A 24800-nucleotide genomic window follows, 5' to 3' on the forward strand; every position below is an offset into this window, starting at 1 on the left:
AGAGAGCACACTGCTTATTGGGGGCAAAATATTACCCCCCAAGGCCTGCCTCCAGTGGACTCCTTCCTCTGAACCCACTCTACCAGCCCTCAATTACCACCTGGTTAATCCATTCAGGTGGATCAACTCATCTATCAGGTTACAGCTAACCATTTTGCCTCTTTTTGCATTTCTCTCACACATGAGCTTTTGGGGGATACCTCACATCCAAACCATACCACTTTTCTACCATTGCTTCACTAATGCCAACACTCTGTTACCCCAGCTGAATATCAGCCAAAACGCCATCATGGCAGAAGGATACACTTGCCCCTTTGGACGCCAGCCTAAGGCTGGGTTAATTGGCTTGTTTGGTGACATTCCCTTTCGTTGTTTGGATTTGTGTTGTGGCCCAGGCGTGTACAGTGATTAAAATGCAGTCCTTATATTTGTGCATCAGCTATAGCATCCCCAGCTCTTTCCATCTGGGTTTATTGATTTCTAAAACTAAACATGCTCCATACATGTCACGGGGTGAGTTATCTAGAAGCAGAGGCAAGGAGAGGGGTTCAGGTGCATGTGACTCTGAGGCAGGTGCTGTGCTGGTAATAGATATACCTCTAACATTGTCTCAAGGGAAACCCAATAGGAAAGACAAAGGAACCACATAAAGATGGTGGTCTCAGGTAAAGTCTAGACCAGGGGTGATCAAACTATGGCCCTTGGACCAATCTGATGTCACCTGTTTACAAATAAAGGCTTATTAAAACACAGCTATGCCTACCTATTCATATAACATGTAGGGCTGCTTTCATACTACAGTGGCAGAGTACAACAGTTGTGACATAGGCCGCGTGGCTTGCAAAGCCTATCATATTTACTCTCGGACTCTTTGCCAACCCAGCTCTAACTTGCCTCAACCCACAGTTCACTCTGAGCAGCCATTGCTCCAGTTATCCCCACCTGGAGGCAAGTGGCTGGTCTTTGCACCTAAGTATCAGACAGGTGTTGACTGGCAACCACCCCAGGTGCTGAGGGTAAGGTGAATGGAGTGCATTAAGCCCAGGGTTGTGGCTTGGTCAGCTGAGAGCAAGTCTGTGGATAACCACAGGTGGCTGTGGGCTGTTAGCAGCCAACGTCCTCAGTAGCTCAGAAATGAACAGACACCAGGTACAGGGAGTGCTAAGAGTACCTGGATCAACACCGTTGTGTCATAAAGCTGGAGAGAACCTGGATCTTGTCCTGAATGAGCCATCATTATCTCACCTGGACTTCCTGTCTCCCATTTCACTCTTGCCCTCTGCCTTTCCAACCCATCGCTCTCAAGAAGAAGAAGAGGTCCCCTAACAAGCCCTGCTGGGTCCTGCCTGCCTCTGCAGCCCGACCCTGCTCCACTGTCATCTCCCTGTGTTCTCCAGCCATGCTCGGCTGGCTGTGGGAGCCGCCCTCTCCACCCCTGGGCATCAGGTTCCCCAGCTGCAAGTCCCACACACTCTTCCCTCTGCCGGGAACACCCTCCCTAGTGCCTTCTCTCCTCCACCACGCTTCACTGACACTCTCATCTTCTTCCAGATCACATCTCAAAGGACTCTTCCTCAGATGAAACTTCTGGAACCTCTCTCCCATGAATTCCATTCCCCCTGAGTAGCCAATATTCAATATGTATGTCTTTATACATTTTGTTCTGTTTTGTGTAACCATAGCACACAAAAATAGACATAGATTTTCTTTTAAGAAAAATGCTCTATTATTTGCATTACTTTGAAGCTTGTTCCTCCACTTAGTAACAGAAATCATAAGAAATGCTCCAGCTTGACATTCTTAAAAGTGAGTTAACCCACTTTAATTCATTTTTTCTTAATAGCTACATGATATTACATCATATGTTTGTACATATTATGTATAATATATAAATACAATAGGTTTTTTTTTAAGAATTCCCATGTGATAGGAATTCAGATTGTTCTTGTGGGTTTCTTCCCCCATATAACAAATGCAGTGGTGCAAAAACCATCTCTGAACAAATATCCTTACATTCTGGTGCTTATATTTCTATACCCTCAGTCCCCAGAAGTGGTACTGTCTGGCCAGCATATACATGTACCCTAAGTTTCAATACACTGTGCTAGGCTCCTTTCTGCAAACATAGCAAGTGCCATGTCCACCAGCAGCTTATGAGGCCTCTCTGTCCCTGACACCTTTACCAGCTCTGGTGTCCTGTGATCTTTTTTAATGTCTGTCAAACTTTTGCCAAAGGAAGAGCTTCTCATTCTTTCGATGTGCATCTCCTTGACTATTAACTGAGGTTGAGCATCTTTTTATACCAGTATTGTTTTGACAACAAATTCAATCTCTGCCATGATGGGACCTTCGCATGTTAACTTAGGGGAGGTGGAGATGTTCCGAGCACGTGCTTTGCCTTTTGAGGCCATGTCCCCGACCTGTTCTCAGATCATGAGTTGGCTGTTCCTGACGGGGCTCACACCTCTGGTGTTCTGCCATGCATGTCCCCAAAGGGTAGGGAGAGATCCTGGGGCTGGGTAGAGCGCTCTGCCCTGTCGGTGACTCCTCTCCGTTTCTTCACTTTCAGATGCCACCCAGATGAACAACGCAGTGCCCACCTCTCCTCTGCTCCAGCAGATGGGCCATCCGCACTCCTACCCCAACCTGGGCCAGATCTCCAACCCCTACGAGCAGCAGCCGCCGGGCAAAGAGCTCAACAAGTACGCCTCCCTAAAGGCAGTCGGTAAGGCCTCCCGGGACCTCTGCTCTCCTTCTCCCCTGTGTCTCTCCTTTGTTTGCTCTCTCCTTCTAAATCTCTTTCGCTTTTTCTACTCTTTTTTCAATTTCTCTATTTTATTTCTCTTTTTTCTCTTCTTCTATCTCTTTTTCTCTTTGTTTCTCCTTTGTCTCTTTCTTTTCCTCTATCATCCATCTTCTTACTCTCCTTATCTGGGGCCCAGAGTCCTTCAGATTCTTTCACTGATGCTCCTGAAATCTGACCTTGCTGTGTGGGGCAGGGTGGTTGGGAAGGGACCCCTGTGGGGTACGGGCTGCTCACTGGGGAGGAGGACCTGGATGCTCATTGGTCCCACTGACACAGCCCCTTCACATCCCATCTGCCCTAATGAATCTGTAGGGGGCCCAGACATAGAAGGAGTGTCTGTCAGTCCCAGCAATGCCTCCCGCTCTAGCGGGTGACACCCTTCCCCTGCACGGTCCATCCCACCTCTGGGAAGATGGCTGACAATGCACTCCTTCCCTGGGTGGCCTCTGTTCTTTGAGATGTAGGATTTTCTGGGCAGGGCCGCAGTTCTTAGCATGGGCACACAGGCTGCATTGGATGCTGTCTCCTTGATCCAGAGGAAGGCACAGCTATCATCCCAGTTGTCAGATTAGGAAGCTGATTTAACTGCCCCAAATCCAACAGCGGGGGGTGGGGGGGGACAGAGCTTGAGAGTGGGTCCTGTGTGGTCACAGGGTGCTAGGGCCAACACTTGCCTCACTGCCCCGCCTCTCTCGCCACCACCACCCCATACACACCCCTATTCAGGGTGACAGTAACTCTGACAGTGATCCAGGCTTTGGGCAGTTCACTCCCAGAAGAGTTTCACTGGACAGGAGCAACAGCCGCAGCAGAGCTGGCGATCCCTGATTCCAGATTGACTGTGGCCACCTGTGGTCTCCCCAGGCCTGCAGCACGTGCTTGTGGACGCCCGACACCACGATCGCAGCAGAGCAGGGGCAACTCGCCCAGGGCCCATATCTGAGCTTTGAAGTTCAATGATAAATGGGGTCCACCATTATATTTGATTCTTCTTTAGGCATAGAAAATATCAACCCGGATGTCATTTTCTTTTAGAACCAGTCACCCTATCCCATACAGCTCATTTCTGCAACCTGGGTTCAGAGTCACCTCCCCCCAGCACTCAGTAGCTCTTTGGATAAACAATAGATGGATATTCCAAAAGAGCTCTTTGATTCTCTCCAGGATTTGTGTGACTCCTTAGTTAACAGATATTTGCAGAATGTTTGGGAGTAAATTTGCAGTATCAAAATAAATTTGACATCCTTCGAATAACCCTTTCTTCCACAAATCAGGGGCTCCTGAAATGTTTTTTGCTTGAATGAATTAACTTATTTTTGACAAGAATAGCTTGGTTGTAAGGAAGCATCCTTATATTTTCTGGAAAACTGAAGGATCTCATTTGAGGGACCTTTCTAAATCCTGGACATTGCTATGAGCTCTTCTTCTTCACCTTTTATTTGGGCCTTAACTGAGTCGCAGGTTGTCTTTTGAGTCTCCAGTAACAGGAAGGCCAATTTGAAGCAGACCAAGGAACCACCTGACCCAATGGTTATCTAAGAGTCCAGCATCTGCTTGCATCAGTGAACTGTAAATCCCATAATAAATGTTCTTTCAAGGGTTCTTTATTAAGGCATAATGTGATCATGGTGTGAATGATGAAATGCATTTCATTAGTGGAATCATTACCACCCAGGAGAGAAGTTGTTTAAAAATGGCTTGCTGTTGAAAGCCCAGCAACCTCTCAGAACTAGACTCATTTTGTAAAAATTCAATCCAGTGAAAAAGGGGAGGGTTAGCCAGCCTCTAGGGTGAACTGCTAAGTTCGGAAAATAAATGCCTCTTGGAGAATTTAATATGCAGAACATCAGGTGTATAATCAGAGGCTCCATCTTGGCCCAGGCTCTGACCTTACTTAATTGTGACGTCGAGCCCATCATTGAAATGCTTGGACTTCAACTTCTTTACATGAAAAATGAGGAAGTCAAATGATATGGTTCCCAAGCTCCATTCTAATTTTACAATTATAAAATTAAGCCATCCCATTTGTTCTAATTATCAGAATACCTGTAGGCCATTATACAGGTCCCATCATTCATTGCCAATGCTGGGGAAAAAAAGAGAAAGGATGGTAACCTTGGTCATTCCTGAGATAAATTCTCCCCAGACCTACCTTCCTGTATTTCCCATTTATTTTATTTTTGTTGGCTTGTTGGAATCACCCTCATTCATGTTTAGAGATAGCTCTTTTATCTTTACGATTCAGGGATCTGGGCACACACCATCTAGTCATGTTTAGTGTGTGACTGCAGAATGGTCTCTGTCCCTAAGGGGTTCACTGCTCAGCTATTGGTAAAAGATGAGCACACACTAAGGAAATGTCTTGGGGCAACTCCATATAGGACTCTTCAAGAAGGGATGTTGGGAAAGAATTATTCATTCAATTTGATTCCTTCATTTCATTCTCCAAACATTTAATGAGTCCCTTGATTGTAAGCCCCACTGAGGCACGGATCAGGTCTATCCCAAGTGTCAGTGTATCCCCTGCATGAAGCCCCATAGGAGGCACTAAGTAAGCACCCCCTGATACCTATTTGTAAAACCAGCTCTCGTGATAGAGACCATATTAACTCAGGAGGCTGAGATGGTCAACAGGAAGGCAGAATGTACCAAGTAATGGTAGAAATTACTGAGCCTCCTCAGGTCTCAGTCTCAGTTTCCCCATCTGTAAACAGAGTCAATCATACTACACAGCTAATGACTTGGACAAGTCAATGATATAGTGCTGGTGAAGTTCTGAGCCCGGCACACAGTGAATACTGCAGCACATTAAACTCTCCAGACCAGAGGTGTTTGCTTGTCATATTCTTTTATTCTCCAATATATTCTGGTGCCTTGATTAATATGCGATTGCCCAAATTTCATTTTATACGAGAGAAAGAAGGTTGGGTCCGTATTCCTCACTTATTTGGGAAAGACATACATAAAATTTAGCTCACGTTGGGATGTGATAAAACAAATAAACAAGAAAACAAACAACAAAATGGCTCTTTGGAAGCATCCCAGCAACTAGCAGAGTCAGACCCAATTGCTTCACTTTCCTCAGCTATTATTGTCTGGACAAGAAAAGTGGATTTCCAGATGTCTGAGTGCTACCTTCCATCAAAGAAAGCTTCCCTGTCACTTAATGAACCCTCCTTTCTAAGGCTGCAATGTGGGTTTAAGCAGTCTGGAAACATTTTCCACCAAGGTTGAGATCAAGAAATATGTCTTATGCATTAAACCAAAATGTATCTGGAAGACCAAATTAAACACCCGCGGTCTCTGGCCTGAGCCTCCTGGTAGTTAAAGTGTGGGAACCATCTGTGGTTCTTCATAGGTCCATGTTTGCAAGACAGAAGAGTCTGTGAACGCACCCCAAAGGTCATCTGGTGGTAGAGAGGAGGGCCCCTGCTTCAAGAGCGGGAAATGCCACTCTTTGATGTACTTCCTCATGGACGTTGCACATGGGAAGGTGCCTACACATGGACATCTGTCTTCCATCAGCCCCTGGTCCAGTTTTCCTTTGGCTTTCAGGGAGCTGAACTCCTAGGCTACCAGAGCTTCCTGACCATGTGCCCTTTAGATGGCTCCATGCCGCCTTGGCTCTAAGAAAGAGGCAGAATGTACCAATATAATTGATCAAATGCTGTGTGTCTTCATTTTAAGTTCAATATTTTAATTTTGAGAAAATATTTTCTCTTTTGCTGTTTGACAGATGATTGACTCTGTTGCCAGAATCATGTTACATTTTCCAACAGCATTTCATAAAAAAACCTCAGCAACAGTCCATTTCATTGTGGTGGGACCTCCCTCTTCAGCCTTGCTGTAGGGAGCATGTGTGAAAACCCCAAAGAGACGCATGACACTCTCTGCCATCGATCCATCTCTACCTGTTTCATATTTTAAAAAGTTAGGGAGGAAAGGAGGTTAACATCACTGAGCTCCGAAACAGCACACCCCCAAGAGAGACAGGCCTACTGTTTGGCCGAGGGGGAGACTGAGGTTTGTACAGTTAAGTAATTGGCTTCACATTCAAGATTGCCTGACTCAGGAATCTTGTTCTTTCCATGAAATGATTCTGTCTTCTTCAGAGCAATTCCTGGCATCCAGAGTATATAGCCAGGCAAAAGAAAGGTCCGGGAATCCATCCTCCACCCCAACCCCTTTCCTGGATGAAGTGTACTAAAGTATCAATCCTCTTTCTTTGAAGTAAAAGTTTTCCCATGATGCTGAGTATAACTAAGATATAACAGATTTGAGGCATACAGTAGTCGAGGGATGATTTACATACAATGAAATACACCCCTCCCAACTTTACAATAGCATGGTTGTTGAAAAATGCTTCACTTGAAGTAATGTCCCAATAAAGACAGGAATATTTTTATCACACAGAATGTTCCTTCTTAACCCTTTTCTTTGTATAACTTAGATCCATTCCTTTTAGTGGGTGTTTTTCACCTAAAAAATATTCATCTGATGTGCATTAGTGCCACTGAGTACAGAGTAAGGACTTAAATACATGTTGGTGGCTTGTGTGCCATCTGATGAACTATTGTCAACAGGTTTATGAAAGAAATGCATGACTGCCTGGCCAGAGATCAGTCCTGTCTTAGGTGTAGGGTCAGAGGTGTCCAAGGAGTGGTTCCTGCCTTCAAGGCCGACAATGGCTTTCCTTTGGGGGTAGGATGACTTCTTTGGAGGTAGTGATTGGGGATGGTTCAGCTTTGTGGACACTGGCTCAGGAAGATCTGAGAACCTATCGCTATTTCCAACCGACCCTGACTCCAAGGGAGAAGAAGCACCCGGTCATCCCAGGCGGGTCTCACTTAATTTTAACTATATGGCTCTCCTCCTGTCATGCCAATTTCCCCTCTGCTGAGTGATGACGGTGTAGACTTCAGATCCGCAGGGGGAACATGGCAATCTGAGTGTCCTTTGGCACGCCTGAGAAGCCAACCAGAAACGTTTAAGTGGGGCCGGATCTGTGCTCTGTAATCATTCAGATCACACATTGTTCCCTGGGTCTCCTCTCGGCTGACAGCCTGCTTGTCTCTGGAAACTGCAGAAAGTGTGGAGGACTCAGTCTTTCCAGGTAGATTCCTCAAAAAGGACTGGAGAGCCAGCGGCACTCAATGATTGGCCAGGCCTCCAGCCAATGGGGAGAGGCCTTTTCAGGTCGTTAGCCAGGTTTTAAGCAAACCCAGTTTTACCAAGGACTGCCAAGGAAAGGGGCGGGTATTGCTGAGGCCCTTCTCATCTTCTTTTATTTTATAAAAGGAGTCACCGTGGGATCCTGTTAATAATATGAGATTCCCTCAGGGCTCATTGAGTACATCTGAAAGGGTTCAATTTGAAGAAACTGATTTATAACAGAATTTCCAGGTATACATCTGTTCCATGAAGCATTGCATGGCTCATTATGGAATTCTCAGATAACAAGCTGGATCTCTTTAGCGTTTAGGGAAATTTCCAGACCTTAGAAAGAATGACCCTTTGGAGAATATTGGATCTGATCGTTCATTCAACAGTATTTTTCTAGCACTGTGGGCCTGATGCTCTGGGAAGGCAGGCCCTGTCCCACTCTGTCTTTAAAGTTACAGCCAGGAGAATCTGTCCCAGTCAGGAGTTTGGAACTTGAATTTGGAATCAGGTGTCCCCTTCCCGGAAAGCAATGACAACAAAATAGGATCAAAATGTATCTCTTGTTAATCAAAGTGACCTCACAAAGCTCAAACTTTGCTTTCTTCTATAACAAGTTGAAATGTAAAGCTGGGCTCACTGCCCGAGAACTCTAGAACCCTCTCTCCACCACGTAGACCTGACAATACCCGGGCACTTTGGGGAGGTCCCTTCCCTGGGTCCCTTGAGGTCTTCCCCTCCTCTTGGTCACAGCTGGGCAGCCCCCAGCAGTTGGGTGAGGGCAACAGCCAATGAGGGGGCAAGGCCAACAAATCAGCATCTCTCGATTGTTATTTTTTTAGGAAATTCTGATGGTGACTGGGCAGTGGCGACGCTTACCCTTAAGTCACCAAAAGGTATCGTATAGCTTTTTCTAGCTCTTTGTCCAGGTGTTGTTGAATTTAATATTAAATCATAAAGGAACAGAGAGTCCAGGTGTCTGTTTGTGACCCAGTGCACGATTGTGTCCATCTCGAGTGGTTTCCTGCAAGTCCTTCTAAGTCCCCGTGTGTAAGTGTTTGTGTGTGTGCACGTGGGCTGAGGTGTGGGGTGCCTATGCTCAGGGCAACTGTTGGACAGTGGCTTCCTGACGTCCCTTGCCTGAAGGAGAAGTCCTCTATCAGAAACCACCCCAGGTAAGACATCTTGGAGATGTGGATTTTTTTTTTTTATTTCCTCAGAATTCTACAGAAGCAAAAATGGCAGAATACAGACTATTTTAATGTAGGGGAAATAACTCAACTTCTGAGGGGGAGATAAACACAATCAAGTTGTTGCCTAAAAGCTGTTAAGGGAGACCTGAGATTTGCCACCCGAGTCTTCCTAACTCTAAAGTTAGAAAGGGAACAGCTCTTTTTCAGGATGGACCCAAAACGTTCTTCTTCATTCCTTACGCTTTGCTAGATTTGATAGTGGGAAGGAACTATCTGCCCCAAGGAGGTAGAGGTAGCATCCTTCAATGACCTTGAACTGACGGAGGTTGAAGACAATGCAGGATTCTAGGCAGGATAGCAGCTTGGCTGTTTTGTCTTCTCAAAAGATCATCTGACTTCCAGGTGGAGACTGGATTAAGGAAAGGTGAACTGGACTTGAGGACACCAACTGGGGTCTCTTGTAGGTGGGTGGTGACCTGCTCTGGGGTGGTAGCAGATGGAGAGAAGAACGTGGAGTGTTCTGAATGAGTGGATATGATAGGAAGGAGGGACCAAGGGACCACTTTGCAGCCACAGAAGCACATGCCAGCACATCTATCATTTTGCTGCAGTAGAGAAGTCTTGTTGGAGCCGAAGACCCCTGGATGGAGTCTCTAGGTATCCTTCTGAGGGTTAAGGTTCTAAGAGGGGAATTTGACCAGGGTCCCAAAGACTCATAATAAATAAATAAATAAATAAATAAAAACTGAGTTGTAGAAGACCAGAAGGTCACTGTAGTCTCACACTGAGGAAGAGATCTTTAGAGCCACCTGTTTAACGAGAATCCCCTGATCACCCTGTTGTCACCTTGAAAGAAACAGATTTTTGGGTCTTACATTAGCTAATGACTATTCACATGTCAAAGTCCATTTTTAGAAATGCAAACAATTTGGAACATGACAGACCTGCTAATTTGAGAGGCATAAACTTTTTTTTCCTCTCCCCTGTGAAAAACAAAGCCATTAGGATCCCGTGACAGCACTTGGAGGCAGACTGCTTCCCTGTCCTTAGAGCAGATTACTGTCAGATGCTTTTAGAAAATATTTCAAGTCAGATCAAAAGCAAGGGTCTGAAAGCCGTTCTCTACCCAAACAGGCTAACCTCACCTGCCCTGCACTTTTACTGCTAAAGGCACTTTTACTTAACTTGCAGTGTCTGGAGAGGAGCAAAGGGGTCCCAGAGAGGGCCAGGCCCAAGGGCCTTTGGGGTCACTCTCTTGCTCTCGTGTTGTCTACTCCATCTTTAGAACATGAATGCAGATGAAGTACAACAAGGTTGGGGGGTTTGTATGGGCCTGCCTCCCACCTTTGGCCACCTCCTTTAAAAGGAGACATAGCCGAGTGTGAGGGCTTAGACTCCCACACATCTGAGTTCCAATCCCAGCCCCAGCATTTGCTGGTCCTGTTATCTTCAGCAAGTTATTTGACCTCTCTGAACTCCCGTTTCATGACCTGAAAAATAAGGACAATCACACCACCTGCCTCCTAGATGGTTGCAAAGGTAACGTTTACAACAGGTGGCCCACTACCTGGGATAGGGTGAGTGGTAAGCGTGTGCACCCCTCTCCTGGTGTTTTGCTATTACTACCATCAAGTGAGCAAGATCCTGTAGCTCCAGAAAAGCCTGCAGTAATCAAAAACGTTAAACAGTTTAACCCAAACACCTTTCATTTCCCAAACACCTTTGACATCAGATCTCTTCCCTCTGAAGGCAAACCAGGTAACCTCTTTATAACCAGTGGCACCGATGTTGCTGGGGATGCCCTTTGAGAACACAGGGCATGGGCTAAGGAGTTGGTAGGAAGGGTGTGTCACCTGGGGAGTTTGGATAAGGAAGGGTGGCAGTGAGGACAAGGTCCCTGAAGATGTAAGACTCATTGACTACTATTTGCTTTGGAAGACAGCCGCTTCTGTCAGGACAGGAAATGGCCAACATCAGGCTGGTGGGACACTGTCGATTTTTCATGACCTGGGGCTTCCCCTGAAAGTTGCCCCCTCGTAGTTGCTATTGCCTACCCACCCCTGTCCACCTTGGGAACTCCTGGCACGTTTGTTTAAAACCAACCAAAGAAAGACACCACTTCAAGCCCAGTGGACAATCGTCATCAAGTTGCAGCATCCTTTTGGAAATCTATTTTGAGATGTGCATCTGTACCGTCCAGAGCTATGTTGGAGCACTGAACTTGGGGGAAACTGCCATCATCACACTGTGATTTTTTAATTGCTCTGGTTTTGACTGGAACCAGCCCATAAGCTCAAGTCACTCACATGCTCTGAACTTCCATTTCTACTTTTGCTGAAATAGGAGACAATCCGTCTCCACTCTCCATTGGGTTTGAGGGAGCAATGATATAAAGTAATGTAACTAAGGTTTTAGCACAGGGCTTGGTATAGAGTAGGTGCTAAATACGTGGAAAGAAATCCAGTACTCACTATGCCTCCATTCACCTCTGCTGCAGAGATAATTCTTTACCATTGTGAAGGCGTCTTTTAGAAAGAAATACACTTCACTCAGCTTTCTGCTTCTGCAGGTTAGCACACTGGGACCCGCTGAGATGACTGCGGTTGTCTAAAACCACATAAGAAAATTGCATCTCACAGGACCAGGACTCAGACCTCAAAGAGGGGCTCAAGGACTTGACCCAGTCCCACTAGAGAAACCAGCTACAAATGTAAATCCAGGGTCCAACAATCCTAAGCACCTGGAACTTGGGAATGGGGGGTCCCTGATTTTTTTAAAACACACTTTCTGAGTGATTCTTATGTAAAGTGTACACCTACCCTATCCTAAGTGCACGGTTTGCACTACAGCACCAATTTTCCTGCCAGCATTCTGCCCAACATGAATGTTTTTCATGTTTTGCTGAAATAAAATGATCATCCTCGTGATATTTTGAACTGGGCTGTAGCTAGAAGATGCCAGCATCAGAGGTGGACTCTAGGATTTGGTTTTCCTGCTCTGCTACTTATTAGCAATGGCGGGGTAACTTGACAGCCTAATTATTCAACATCTCTGGGCCTCACATTCCTTCATCTGCCACATGGAAAGAATGAAATTGCCCCACCATCGTTCTTTAAGAGGGTGTAAATGTGATCATGTAGAGGAAATGGGTACAACAGTGTCTAGCCCACAGTAGGTATTCAACAAATTCTAGTTCTTTCTTTCCTCTAAGAAAATTGACGTAGCCCAGTGAGAAGTGTTAGTCCCAGAAACATTGAAGGCACAAAGCAATAGAAAACGTGTAATTGGGTTATAGTTCCACTGGAGTGCACACAGCCTGCAGATGTCCTGAGAGACTTCCACCTGAAGGCCACCTTAAAACATTACTTGAAATTCTGGCTCTCGCAATTTTCTGATTTGGGTTATTGGTTTGGTAGCAAGCAGTAGGATACAGAGCAGGAGGAGCACAGGAGGTGATGAGGGGTGATTTTTTTTAATAAAAATCAAATCCCACCTGCTCTCGAGTTCAGCCCTTTTGAAAAGCACACAGCAAGCACTGGAGTTTGGATGAGCTTCCTTGGGAATCCACAGGACATGAAAGGAACCAGTGGAGAGGGTTCTCTGATTTTCAGAAAAAGCCATTGCATCAGAGTTGCAATAAACATTTTATTAGTTTGAAAGTAGGTTCCTCTGTGCATAAGCCAACTGGATGCTTTCCTTCCAAAGCCACCTTGCATGATGCCCACAGCACATAGTAGGCATGCAACATTCATTGGGTCAATAAATTATGAAATTAAGCTGGGCCTAGAGTCTGAAGGATGTGTTGTCTTTTCTAAAGGACTTGGAAACAGATGGAAGTCTGGAGACCTATATTCTAGACCCAGTGGTGTTTCTAGCCAGTAAGATATCTTTGAACTTGTTGTATAATAGGCTGTTAAGTGTATGAATTGGAAAGCTTGAGATTATTGATCTTGTTGGCTTCCCCTGTCTCTATACAGATCCCAGGCTTTGCTCTGATTGGCTTGCTTCATCCTGCACTTACCCCCAAAAAAGTCATTGTGGTGAGAGCAATAAGATGGACTGTGTTGGAGAATAGCAGGGTGTGGAGGAGTGGAGAGGTATGTCACCCCATGGGTTAAGAACAGGGGAGAGCTGGCTCCCACCTGAAAACTGAGGGCTCTTCCTTCCTAGAAGTAGGGTGAGTGAATAATTGGTACTTGTATCAATTGTCCATGGCCACGTCACACTGTGTAACAATGGACAGCAAATCTCGTGGCTTATAGTTTTTTGAGCTCAGCATTTATTTAGATCAGGAGTCAGTGATTTGCGCTGATGTGGGAGGTTCTTTTAGTCTCAGCTGAGTTCACCCATCTGTCTGGGAGTTGGCTGGATAATGGACGATCTGGGCTGGTTTTTAGCTGGAATGACTTATGTGGCTCTGCCCCTGCTCAGGGAGGGTGGCCCGGACACATTCTCATGATGGTGGCCAAGGAGCAAGAGGGCAGCCAAAGCCCAGCAAGCGCTTCTTCAGACCTCTGTCTGCATCGTGTCTGCTCACATCGGCAGTCATGTGGATCGACTCAGAGTCCAGAGGCGAGCCTCTCCTCTTTCCCTGGAGGAGTTTCAAAGTCATGTGGAAAAGAGTGTGGATACAGCAGAGGGCCAATAAATTGATTCATGCATTAATCCAACATCCCAAATCCCATAATTACCTACTTTGAGATGATTGCAGGGAAATATAGTAAAGTGAAAGTTGGCAAATGGGACTAAGGATTCTTACCTTCAATTTTCTTCATTTTTAAAACCACCAGTTGTACGAAATTTCACCAGCATGGAGGCTCATCAGAAGACAAACCACACAATGGGTTTCTGAAAAGAAGTGGCTCCATCTCTGGAGCAGCAATGCAGGACACATGGAAAGGCAGAGAGTGAACACATGGTTTCCCTCCAGGACTCTGTAGTCAGCCATGGCTGGGGCATAAGCCTGTCCACCTTTGTTGGACAGCCATTCTGAAAATGGCGGCCATAGACCTGGTCTGCCTAAGTGAAGACGCAGAGGGCCCAAGGTTTCAGAGGGTTGTCAGCAGCAGGAGACTCACAAAGGGCTCCCAGCAGCCATAACACAAAGCCCAATTCAGGCAATTTCAGAATCTTCCCACCAAAGGCAGTGAGACCTCCCTTCAGGAGCACTCAGGGTTAACATAAAGAAGGGGCCAGGCTTCTGGACACCCCTTTCTGGTTTTCTCTCTGAGTGATGAGCCTCAGGAAAGATTTGGTGTCCTGTTGGGAGAGGTGAGGCCTTGGGCTTCGTTAGGACTGGTCCAAATGCAATTCTCTCTACCTGCGCTCTGCAGCAAGGACCCGGACAGACCAGGGGAAATGGGGCTAATTTGCCAAAAAGACACATCTGACCACCTCCTCCCTGGTCCTCTCCTGCTTAGGGAGTTCAACTCTTTCCTGCCTTTCTTGTTTCTGCCTGCTGAGATGGCCTCAGGAACCAGCACAGCTTTACAGCATGTATTTCAAAAGAAAAGACAAATGTCTGGATATTTTATTAATATCAGGAGCTGTCCCCCTTTCACTTTTTAATTTAGCTTGTGATGGAGGTTAAAAAAAAAAAAAGGCAGAGACCCAGAAACTATTTCTATATAAGTTAAAGCAAATATCACCTGACATTAGCAAAAGGCCCCCCACAAATGTTGTAGCTTAAGATAAAGACATGCGTTTCCCAGGTGATCGTCCCCACTGGAGTGGTCCAGGTTGGTGGGGCAGCTCGACTCCAAGTGGTCACTCAAGGATCCAGGCTCCTCCAGCCTCGTTGGTCTCCTCTCCCCTCCCCTGCTGTCCTCTCCAGCATTGTTATAGGTATTTGTTGTCATAGAATCATTCTAGCCTGGGAAGGGGCAGAGAGGACACCCAGGACTGCAGTTTTCTTTAAAGCAAAGTAATTTGATGTGGAGATTCGGTACATCACTTTTGCTACCATTCCATTGGTGAGAGATCAGGTACACCGGTCAGATTTGGCATCTAAGAAGGCTGGAAAATCTCATTTGAAGCTGGATGAACATGTACTCAAGGGGGGAAAAAAAAAAAGGGTTGAAAAGATCTGATCCAGCAGATAAGCATGGCAGATAAGAAGCCATCTACAGTATCTCTAAGAATGGGGTTATATACTTGAGGAGTCCTAATTTGTACCATGTATAATATGCTGAGATTTTACATGCCTTGTCTCATTTACTTCTCTGCTGCACTCTGCAAAGTAGATTTTGTTATCCTCATTTTAAATTCCTTTTATTTTCTAACAATGACAGCAGTAGCAGCCGCAATGTATTGAATACCTACTTCGAGGCAATGACCTTGGTGCAGAGCACTCTACATGGTTCACTCCAATACCGGAAACTCCCCCATTGCATAAGTCATGTTATTTTATTTTTGATTTTATAGGCGAAGCTTGGAGAGCTTAGGTAATTTGCTCAAGGTCTCAAGCCTATAAAGTGGAAGAGTTGGGATTTAAATCCATTTCCATCTTCAATTAAGTTCAGCATTCTTTCCTTCATATTGTAAAGGGAGATTTTACAGTCACCAAAATCAGATGTGCGTATGTCCAATATGCATTGGTGCACTGAATCCTTCTAACTCTCAGCCTCATTAATTCCTCTTTCCAGCATTTTCAGATCTCACTGCCAAAGTCTTGCCTTTCAAGACTTGGGGCTCAATTATGGCTTCCAGGAGCCTAGTGGGGGATGTGAAACCAACACTTTGGCTCTTGGTTACCATCAAATGTGATTGCCGCTCTCTGTGTGGTGGCGTGGGAATAGTGGAAGCACCAGGTGAACAAGTATTGGTGAACATCTCACTAGATGGTCCTGGAGAGAAATAGTGCACAGAGCCCCGGCAACTACACCCACCCCATTGACACAGGAGGTTAAGTGGGAAGACACGTGGAAGGATCCTAAAGAGTGTCCAGCCCTGGGGGAGGACCTCAGTCTCCTCCTGGTTCTAGGAGAAGCATGTGGCTCCTTATGTAACCCAGCTCTGGGATGGGAGGCCACCTCCTTTGGTGACTGGCCTTCAGTTCAGCCAATGCCAGTGCACCTCAAAGGTTCCAGGACCCGTGCCTCCCGTAATGGAGGAGCCCACTGAATGCTGTATAACCAGAGCCTGGAAGGGGAGTCTCACGTCATCACCTCCAGCTCTGGGCTCCTGAGTCCATCTTCATGAAGACAAGGAAAAAAGTATTTGTTCTTGTGTGTAGTGGGAGATGGGGATGTCATGAAACCTCTGGCCTTGACTGTTGGTGTTTTCTCTTGAGAACCCAGTAGTTACATATGTACTTTGCTTTCTGAAGTTTTTGAGAGAAAGAATCAAGAAGAGTGTTTTCCCTGTGTAATCCTCACTTCTATAGTTTCTAAGGGGTATTTTCCTCCAGCCCCTTGTCACAGAACAGTGTTCATCTTCTACCATGCCAGTGGCCATAAAGTCAAGAAGGAGAGCTTCCTATCCTGGGTCAGAGCCCAGCTCCACTTGCACAAAACTTCTCTGATCTTCAGTTCCCCCAATTATAAAATGAGACCAATAATAGCATCCTCCCCCATTAGGTTGCTGAGAGTATTTGGAGGGGGAAAAACATAAACTCCCTAGCAGGGTGCCTAGCCTAGAGCTCATGAGGAATGGCGAAGGCTTGAGGTGGGACATCACTTAGCAGGTGTGTTCCATCACCTGAGACCCCAGAATAGCACCGGGTGAGCATGAGCTGCAGGAACCTCCTTGAGATATCTTTGGCCCAAGGAAAGATGGTAGGTGGGAGGCCTCCTGCGGGGCCCTCACATGTGCAGCTTGTCTGGGAGACTGGTTATTACCTCCACGCTCCCTCTCTGCATGGAAGCGAGGCTCTGTCCCGCCCTGCACCTGTCCTGGTGTCTGCTGCTAATTAAGCGGGAGACAGATGGAGGAAGGGTACCCTTTAATTTCACAGCCGCAGTTCCTTCAAGGCAATTAGACTCATTGGAAGAAAAGCACCTTTTTCTTTCTTTCTCCTTCTTTTTTTAAATGAAGAAAAATCAAACAGGAGACGGCCAGTGTTCTTGAGAGGCCAACGCATCTGTTTCCCGGTCTGCCTGTCAGCCATCTGCCCACGAGGAACCAGGACCGATTAGGTTAATGCATTTATTAATGAGGCTTACAAGAGTGTTCAGTGAATCTGTTATTTCTTTCATAACGAGTTCTTTCCATATACTAAGACAGAGGCCACGCTGCACAAAGCAGAGGGTGGCCAGGTAAGCATTTCTTCCCTTTTGTCTTGCTCCAAATCAGAGGGAACCAGAAACACTATGAGAAGGAGATTTCATGAAAACTGCATTTCCACCACCTCATCTCCAGCCACCTCCTTGTTGCTGAAATAATTTTGAAAGTCTGTCTTTGGCGAGCTGTTTCAGTGCCCCAGGCATCCAATCTGTGCCTCACCTCTCTGAAAACACTCGAGTCCTGTAGAGGGAGATGGTCAGACAAATAAATAGGTGTGAGTAATATAATCTTGTTCTGTGGACATTTGATGATTGAAAGCTAGCCTTGCTTTTTTTTCCCCTCTAAACAGATATCCTTTCAATTTCTCATGCTCCTTCCCATCCCCGGGGTTTTGCTATTGGCATGTATCAGTCATCTACTGCTGCATAACAAATGATTCCAATCCTTAATGGCTTAGTTTTCTGACTGTTTATTGGGATCATGATTAAGGATCAGCTGGGTAGTTCTGGTTTGTTCTAGATTTATTGTGGCTCTCTATATTTGGGGTTGGCAAGCAGATTGGCTGATGGCTATATGGTCCAGGATGGCCAGGACATCTGGCATTTAGCAGGCTGTTGCCTGTGGTGAACATGAGTAACTGGTCTGTGGGTTTCTCAGCCCCCAGGGCGCTGGCCTGGGCTTCCTTCTCCACACAGGGGTGTGGGTTCAGTCCCAGTACCAAAAAAACATAATAGGAAGTCCCTCGAGGACTTAGCAGTTGTACTCCCAGAGACGAGGAGGGACAACTGCTCCCAAGTTTCTGGCTTGAGTGGCTAGGTGGTGGGTGGTCCCATGTGAAAGAAAAGGGGGAACCCAAAGAAGAAGAAATGTGCATCATGTTGATGTGGTGGTCTCCTTGAGACAGAGATGCCAGTCAATTTTTCCCCCACATTTTTTCTGGGTGCATTATAGTTGTGCATAATGGTGGGATTTATGGTTACGTATTCAGACATGCATACAATATAACAATACAACGTGAGATGCCAGTCAGTCTTCCCAGGAGGTGACTGCATAGATGAATGTGGAAATCTAAGAGAACTCTTCGGGCATGCTTCTGTTGAAGGCATGTGGCATTCAGGAAAGCAGGAAGATGGGCTTCTAGCCCAGGTCCTGTGTTAACTTGTGCCATCCTGAGGGTTTCTAACATTCAGGAATTTGTGCTTCTCACATTTTTAGTTGCAGACTCTAAGATTCCTTTTGATTTGTGCATATTTTACCTTCAAATAGCTCTAGAATTGGGGGAAAGGGGACTTTTCTCTTCAAAGACTACTAGGGCTATTTGCATAACAAGTAAACCCACCTACAACTGTAGTAAGCCTGAAGTTGACAGGCACTTCCTGGGGTGTTGCGCTGAGGAGTGTAAGCAGACTTAGTCTTACCAGGAAAGAGCTCTCTGTGATCAATGAGTGATGTCTGCCCCATCACAGAGGTAGCAAGTGAGGGACTTGGGGGATTTAAGCTTCCCCTCTATGTTCTTTCAAAAGCATCAAGTGATGTTTATCGGACTTGGTTTCTACCCTGACACGTACTAGCCACGGGTAACCTTAGTGAAGCCCCTCACGTGCCTGAGCTTGACACTTCCCTCACTTATCAAGCAGGGGGGAATAATCCCCATCTTTTCTGATTTTCTCACTGAATGGACCAAATGAAAAAAATAATTGATATGAAGTCACACCTGCGATACCATGGGACATTGAACATGTCAATGAAGGAGCCCAAACAGTTCTGGCTTCCAGAGAGAGATAATTCGAAAAGTTTACTGTTCATAAATTAATTTAGAAAAGTAGAGAATCTTATGATGTAAAAAAATGACAAGAAGGGCTGGGGTTGTGGCTCAGTGGTAGAGTGCTTTCCTCACATGTGTGAGGCCCTGGGTTCGATCCTCAGCACCACATAAAAAGAATAAGTAAATAAAATAAAGATATAAAAAAATTACAAGAGAAAATAAAACAAAAGGGGGGGTCTCATAACATCATCAAATAAATAAGGAAAGAAAGAAAAAGAAATAAGGAAGGAGGGGTAAATCTGTGCAGGAGTGTGGTGAAATCGGGTGGAAATAAGCACAGCTCTTGTAGAGTAGTTGGCAACGTGGTCAAGAGTCTTGAGTTTGCACTCTCTGACCAATTTGCTTCCACTTGGGTAATCCAGATTAGGGGTCAGCCAACTCTTTCTTAAAGTGCTGGATAGTAAGTATTTCAAGGTGTCCAGGCCATGTCTGCCACAAGTCCTCAATGCTACCCCGGCGATAGCAGAATAGAAGCAGCCGTCCACAGCACAGATGTGAACAGGTGTGGCCTTGTTCCCAGTGAGACCTCATTTATGTGAACAAGTGGTCATTGGATTTGTTGGCATCCAGTGGGGTCACGGTTTGCCCATCCTTGATGTAAATTAAGAAAATAGTTTTAGAATCATTCTAAATTTAAAAATACTCAATATAAAGAGAGGTTTAGGCCCAAAGGGTCTCATCTCAGCCTTACTTGTAATAGAAAGTTACTGGTGAAGCTTCAATGTCCATCAACAGGGGCACTGGCTGATTTTGATAGTTCCATTTGAAATCACGCAGCCTTCAGATGCTGCTCATTGCTGTGACAGGAGGGAGAAGCACCTGCTAGGATGGTGCAGGGGGACCTGAAGCCGACGTGGTGATGACAAGATGATAATGGCGGTGGCTCATATCTAAGTGCCTACACATGTCAAAGCACTGAACCCTCCAAATAAATACTTCCTCAGTCTTACCACTTTCCTCGCGCAGAAGCTGATGGTAATAGAAGTTGACTTAGCCAAAGTGACACTGCCTTATTGGTGGCAGAGCTGGGATTTGGCTACAAGTCAGCTTAATGCTAATAGCAACCAAACCAACCACATATAATCCCAAATTATATTAAAATATATAATTATAAAGTCCATTGATTAAAACCACTGAAGAGGACACAGCCCATGGTGGATTGGGGCTATCCTGAGCAGTAGGTGATGGACAGGAATATTTCTCAGCATGTTCCATATTTTTCTTAACGAGAATGTATCATTGATGCTGGGATGTCATAGGGAAGCCAAAGATGGCGGAAGGCCAGGTGGGACTGTGGGAGGAGGAGCACGTCTTTGACCCTTGGTCCTGCTCTTGTTTGTGACGTGGACAGTCACTCTGTCTTGTTCCAGGTGCAGCTTCTATGGTGTCTCTCTGTGCTGGTCCGTTCTCAGGCCTTTCCCGGGGGGGTTGGCCTGCTGATGATCCCTAACTGTCTCTCTCCTCTCTCTCCCTCTCCCTGCCCTCTCGTCCACCCATCCCACTGTACAGCTGACAAGGTCAATGACGACTTCTACTCCAAGCGACGGCACCTGGCCGAGCTGGCCGCCAAGGGGAACTTACCTCTGCACCCCGTCCGAGTGGAGGATGAGCCCCGGGCCTTCAGCCCTGAGCACGGTCCCGCCAAGCAGAACGGACAGAAGTCCCGAGCCAACAAGATGCCCCCCCACCCGCTGGCCTACAACTCCACCGCCAACTTTAAGGGCTGGGAGCCCAGCGAGCACTCTCTCCGGCGGCAGGCTTACAGCAACAAGGGGAAGCTGGGCACGGCCGAGACAGGGTCCAGCGACCCCCTGGGAACTCGCACGCAGCACTACCCGCCCACACAGCCATACTTCATCACCAACAGCAAAACGGAGGTGACTGTCTGAGCTGTCACTGCAGGGAGCACCCTGGAGACCACACTCAACTGAGAGAGGCAAAAAATCACCCTGGCCCATGCCCTCCCCTTCCTCCCCACAAGCACCTACACACTCACCTTCTGCAGGAACCAGGGACAAACCTCCTGGGGACACAGATCACGCTTTTCCTGGGTCATGCCTACACACGCGCCGGCGGGCAGCTGAGGAAGACAGAAGCACGGACACCCAGCAGCACAGCAAGGAGAAACTGAGGCCCACTCTCAGCTTCGCACCAAGGTGGCCAACTCACGTGCCCACACTGAGGGGCTGATTTTTCTTTCCCTCCTAACTTGAAACTGAAATCCATGATGAAGAAATCATATGAGTAGCACAATTTAGAGAAATTGTCCATTTGAGCACACACGTACACCATTAGCCACCTGCCGTCCGTTTCCAGGTAAAGGGGGTGGGTAGAGGAAAAATGAGGGTGAGCACCGGAGAAGAGCGCACTTCAGAAGAGGAGTTGTTCCGGGAGGAACTTGCCCACGTTGGGGGCATTTTCTAATCCCAAGAGGTGAGGGGTCACAAAGTGGTGATGGATGTGAGACCCTATCTGGACCCCCATCCTTCTGTTGATAGGACTTTTCATATCATTGATGTCAAAAGCAAAAAATAATAATAATAAAAACAACAACAACAACACACTCAAACTCACAAAAAACAAACAAACAACAAAAAAATAGACCCTGAACCCCCCCTGCAGTGATGGGAGGGAAAGAACCTTTTGGAGAACTCCCATAAAGACCGCGACCATGGAAATGGGAGGGCAGGCAGAGGGTCCAGAGGGTACTGCGTAACAACTTTTTTAAAAAAGACAGCTCAAATGCAAGCCCACTACAAAACAGAACACGATATTCATTTTTGTCCCCCATCTTCAAGACTTAGGAAATCGGTAATGACATCAGCAGCAACATCAAAACATCCACAGTGGGGAAAGTCGACTGGAGGTGAGAGGAGCACCCAGGAGCCTCCGATTTCCGGTGTTTCTCCCTCACTTCCAAGACCTGAAACAGCCACAGAAACAAATCCTCTATTAACTGCCTGTCCCGAACCTTCTTCCCCTTCAGAGCGTTGCCGCCACCGCTGCGAAACTTCAACTGCTTTGGACTGAAACGTCATAAGCGTGGGGTGCCTTCAATGTGTTGCTGTTGTTCAATGACAGTCCTGTTTCCCAAGTGCAACCTGTGTTCTTTCAGCCCCCTCCCTCCTGTTTTTCTGCAGTAGTAGAAGATGTTTCCATCCTTCCTTTGTAGGTGAGCCCAACCCATAACACCCATCAAGGGGGCTGCTGCAATGTCAGGGGTACCTAAGGACACTCCCCGAACTCCCACGGTCCCTCCAAATTGCCTGCCCATGTACTTTAGCACCTTGAGTCCCTCACCCAGAATTCCCCTGGTTCAGATCGGTTCTCGTAGCCAAGAGAGCCCTTGGGTGTCCCAACAGTTTTCCTAAAAGTTCTATTTATCTTGTGGAAGTCCAAAGAGGTGCATGGAGGGAGAAGAGAGTTTCATATTAAATGAAAGGTTTTCCACCAGCCCCTAAAGATCTTAGCTGATTAATTAACAAGAGCCTCCAAAAACCCCACGAGATCTTCTCAGAGGAGAATCAGCATTTCCTGCCAGGATCTGCCTGCCCTGTCTCTCAGCCCTGGTGTCATGGAATCAGCACAACCGACATTGATTCTCCTCGCTCCCAGCAGATATTAGGACACTGATAATGTTTTTGATCTCTCTCGTTCTTAGTCCTGCATGGAAACATGGGGAATTGAGGCTAGGTCAAGCTTTGTAAGCTTTTTGAAATGGAAAAACCTGTGCCTATTTTTAAAAATGGAATCTTGCAAAGAGTCCACTGTCTGAGACTCCGGTGTACAAAGAGGCGCAGTGCAGGAGGTGACAGAGTCAGAGCCCCTCCATGCAGACATCCCCGCACTCTCCAGGGTGCAGTGAACCCGCTGGGCATGGTGACTATTTTTTTTTTTTTTTTTTACTTTGGTCAGCTATGTACCTGCAACAACCCGTTGGCAACTCTGCACACCACCAACACAATATCTGTCTCTAAATTGATTCAATTTTAATTACATGTCCTTTTTAAAAGGACAGTTTCCTGGCTTTATCACAAATGGAAAACTGGCACCAATTGCCACAAATAGGAAGTAAGCATTAAAATAAAAGCACAGGAAAGAATGCAGTGTTGATTAAATCCTAGCTAAATGCTGGTTCAAACCCCAGAGCCTGGCGCAGCCTCCCTCTCTCTGATAAAGAGATGGGGAGAGATTTGGGTTGTTTAATATACCGGCTCCTGCTGGAGGCTTTCTGTGGATTAATCAGATGGGCTGAAAGGTGAAGGAAAAGGAAATTCTTCCCTATGTGAGTCCATGGCAGATAGTGCTGTGTCCATCCGTGCACTGCCCGAAGTCACTTTGCCTATTCTGGTGGGACACCGCCCACACTTCAAGAAATGCTGGGCTGGCTTTTCCATGAGGTCCCCACCATCTCAGAAGTTCTGTGATTCTTGTCTCCCTTCCGGCTGACCTTTGCTCTTTGCCCTCGACCTTATCCCAGTGGTGACCATGTTCCTTTCTGGACTCCTGATCCGAGAGCATCTTATTTTTCCTTTACGCTCTGAAAGTGGAGTAAACTTCATCCAGTGAACGTGGCTCCTTGGGGTCCACAGTTGTAATTTAGGCAGCAAAGAGCAGCCTGGCCAATCGGATGTGGCTGTGTGGAGAGCTCAAGAAGGACAGGTGCCTCCCACGCAGTACTGTCCAAGAAGGACGCCCGGGAGGCACTTGTGTCCCATCGCCTTGCAGGTGGCCTTGGGGGATGAATGGAGGAAAGTCGGCACAGGGAGGGTCTGTTTATTCTTTGGCTTCCTCTTGGATGTGGGGAGACAGACCTCATGATACTGAGAGAGAGAGGGTGACCCATGGAACTCTCTCTGACTGCCATGTACCAAGTCAAGGATCCTATAGTTAAGGCGGGGAGAGACCTAAAAGAGGAAAACCAGATCAAAAGAGAGGATCTCCTCATCCCATGCCCTGCCACTAACCTCTCCTTCCTTTCAGCTGTCCCCAATTCCCAACCCAACGGGACCAGAGTCTGGCTTCCCTTTGCCTTCCCAGAGCGTCTCAGTGTCCATTCGCCTTGGGCTCCGCCTGGCATCCCCATCTAACCCCCACCCCCTGGTTTTTTGTGTAAATGGAGCATATTTTATGTGCAAATATTTTAGTAACCGTATGTTCTGCAAGTAAACCTGTGTTAATACTTGTCACAACTGCAGAGTTTATGATACCAATAATACTTCCTACAATGAAGAAAAAAGAACATTTGTTTGTTTTCTAAGAATGTTTATTTGTAAACATATGTATTCACTATATTAATATGAATTTCTTACCTGGCAATAAAACTGATTATATGTGATGCTGTTGGGGTTGCCACGTATCTCTCTAGGTCCCTACATCCTAATCTGAGTTTATACCAGGAAATATCAATACTCGCATACACGGCTAGGTCTTACTACTCAGAATGTATGGGGACCATTGCTCGTAAAGGGAATCTCTAGTTAACAGCACTCATAAAAATTTCCCAGGAGCCTGATGTTTTTTTTGGTAAGTGTGTCTTAGTTCATTTTCTTGCCTTAAAAATATATATTTCATTGCTAGGTTTCCTTGACAT

The 24800-nt window shown here is 46.3% G+C and overlaps 1 protein-coding gene across 2 annotated transcripts in view; it reads left to right on the forward strand.

Annotated features, from left to right (window-relative positions):
- The window catches only part of Shisa9 (shisa family member 9), a 240030-nt gene extending 218934 nt beyond the window's left edge, over window positions 1-21096 (forward strand). Inside the window, exons 3-5 of one of the 2 annotated variants that reach the window (XM_026385647.2) lie at window positions 2570-2725; window positions 8809-8862; window positions 20717-21096. In XM_026385647.2, the coding sequence (XP_026241432.1) occupies window positions 2570-2725; window positions 8809-8862; window positions 20717-21096 (590 nt within the window). The remainder of the gene's footprint in view (window positions 1-2569; window positions 2726-8808; window positions 8863-20716) is intronic. The other variant, XM_026385648.2, reaches the window with a different exon arrangement.
- The last annotated feature ends 3704 nt before the right edge of the window (window positions 21097-24800 follow it).

This window comes from Urocitellus parryii, chromosome 9, assembly GCF_045843805.1.
Source record: "Urocitellus parryii isolate mUroPar1 chromosome 9, mUroPar1.hap1, whole genome shotgun sequence".
In the NCBI taxonomy this organism is placed as follows: Eukaryota; Metazoa; Chordata; class Mammalia; order Rodentia; family Sciuridae; genus Urocitellus; species Urocitellus parryii.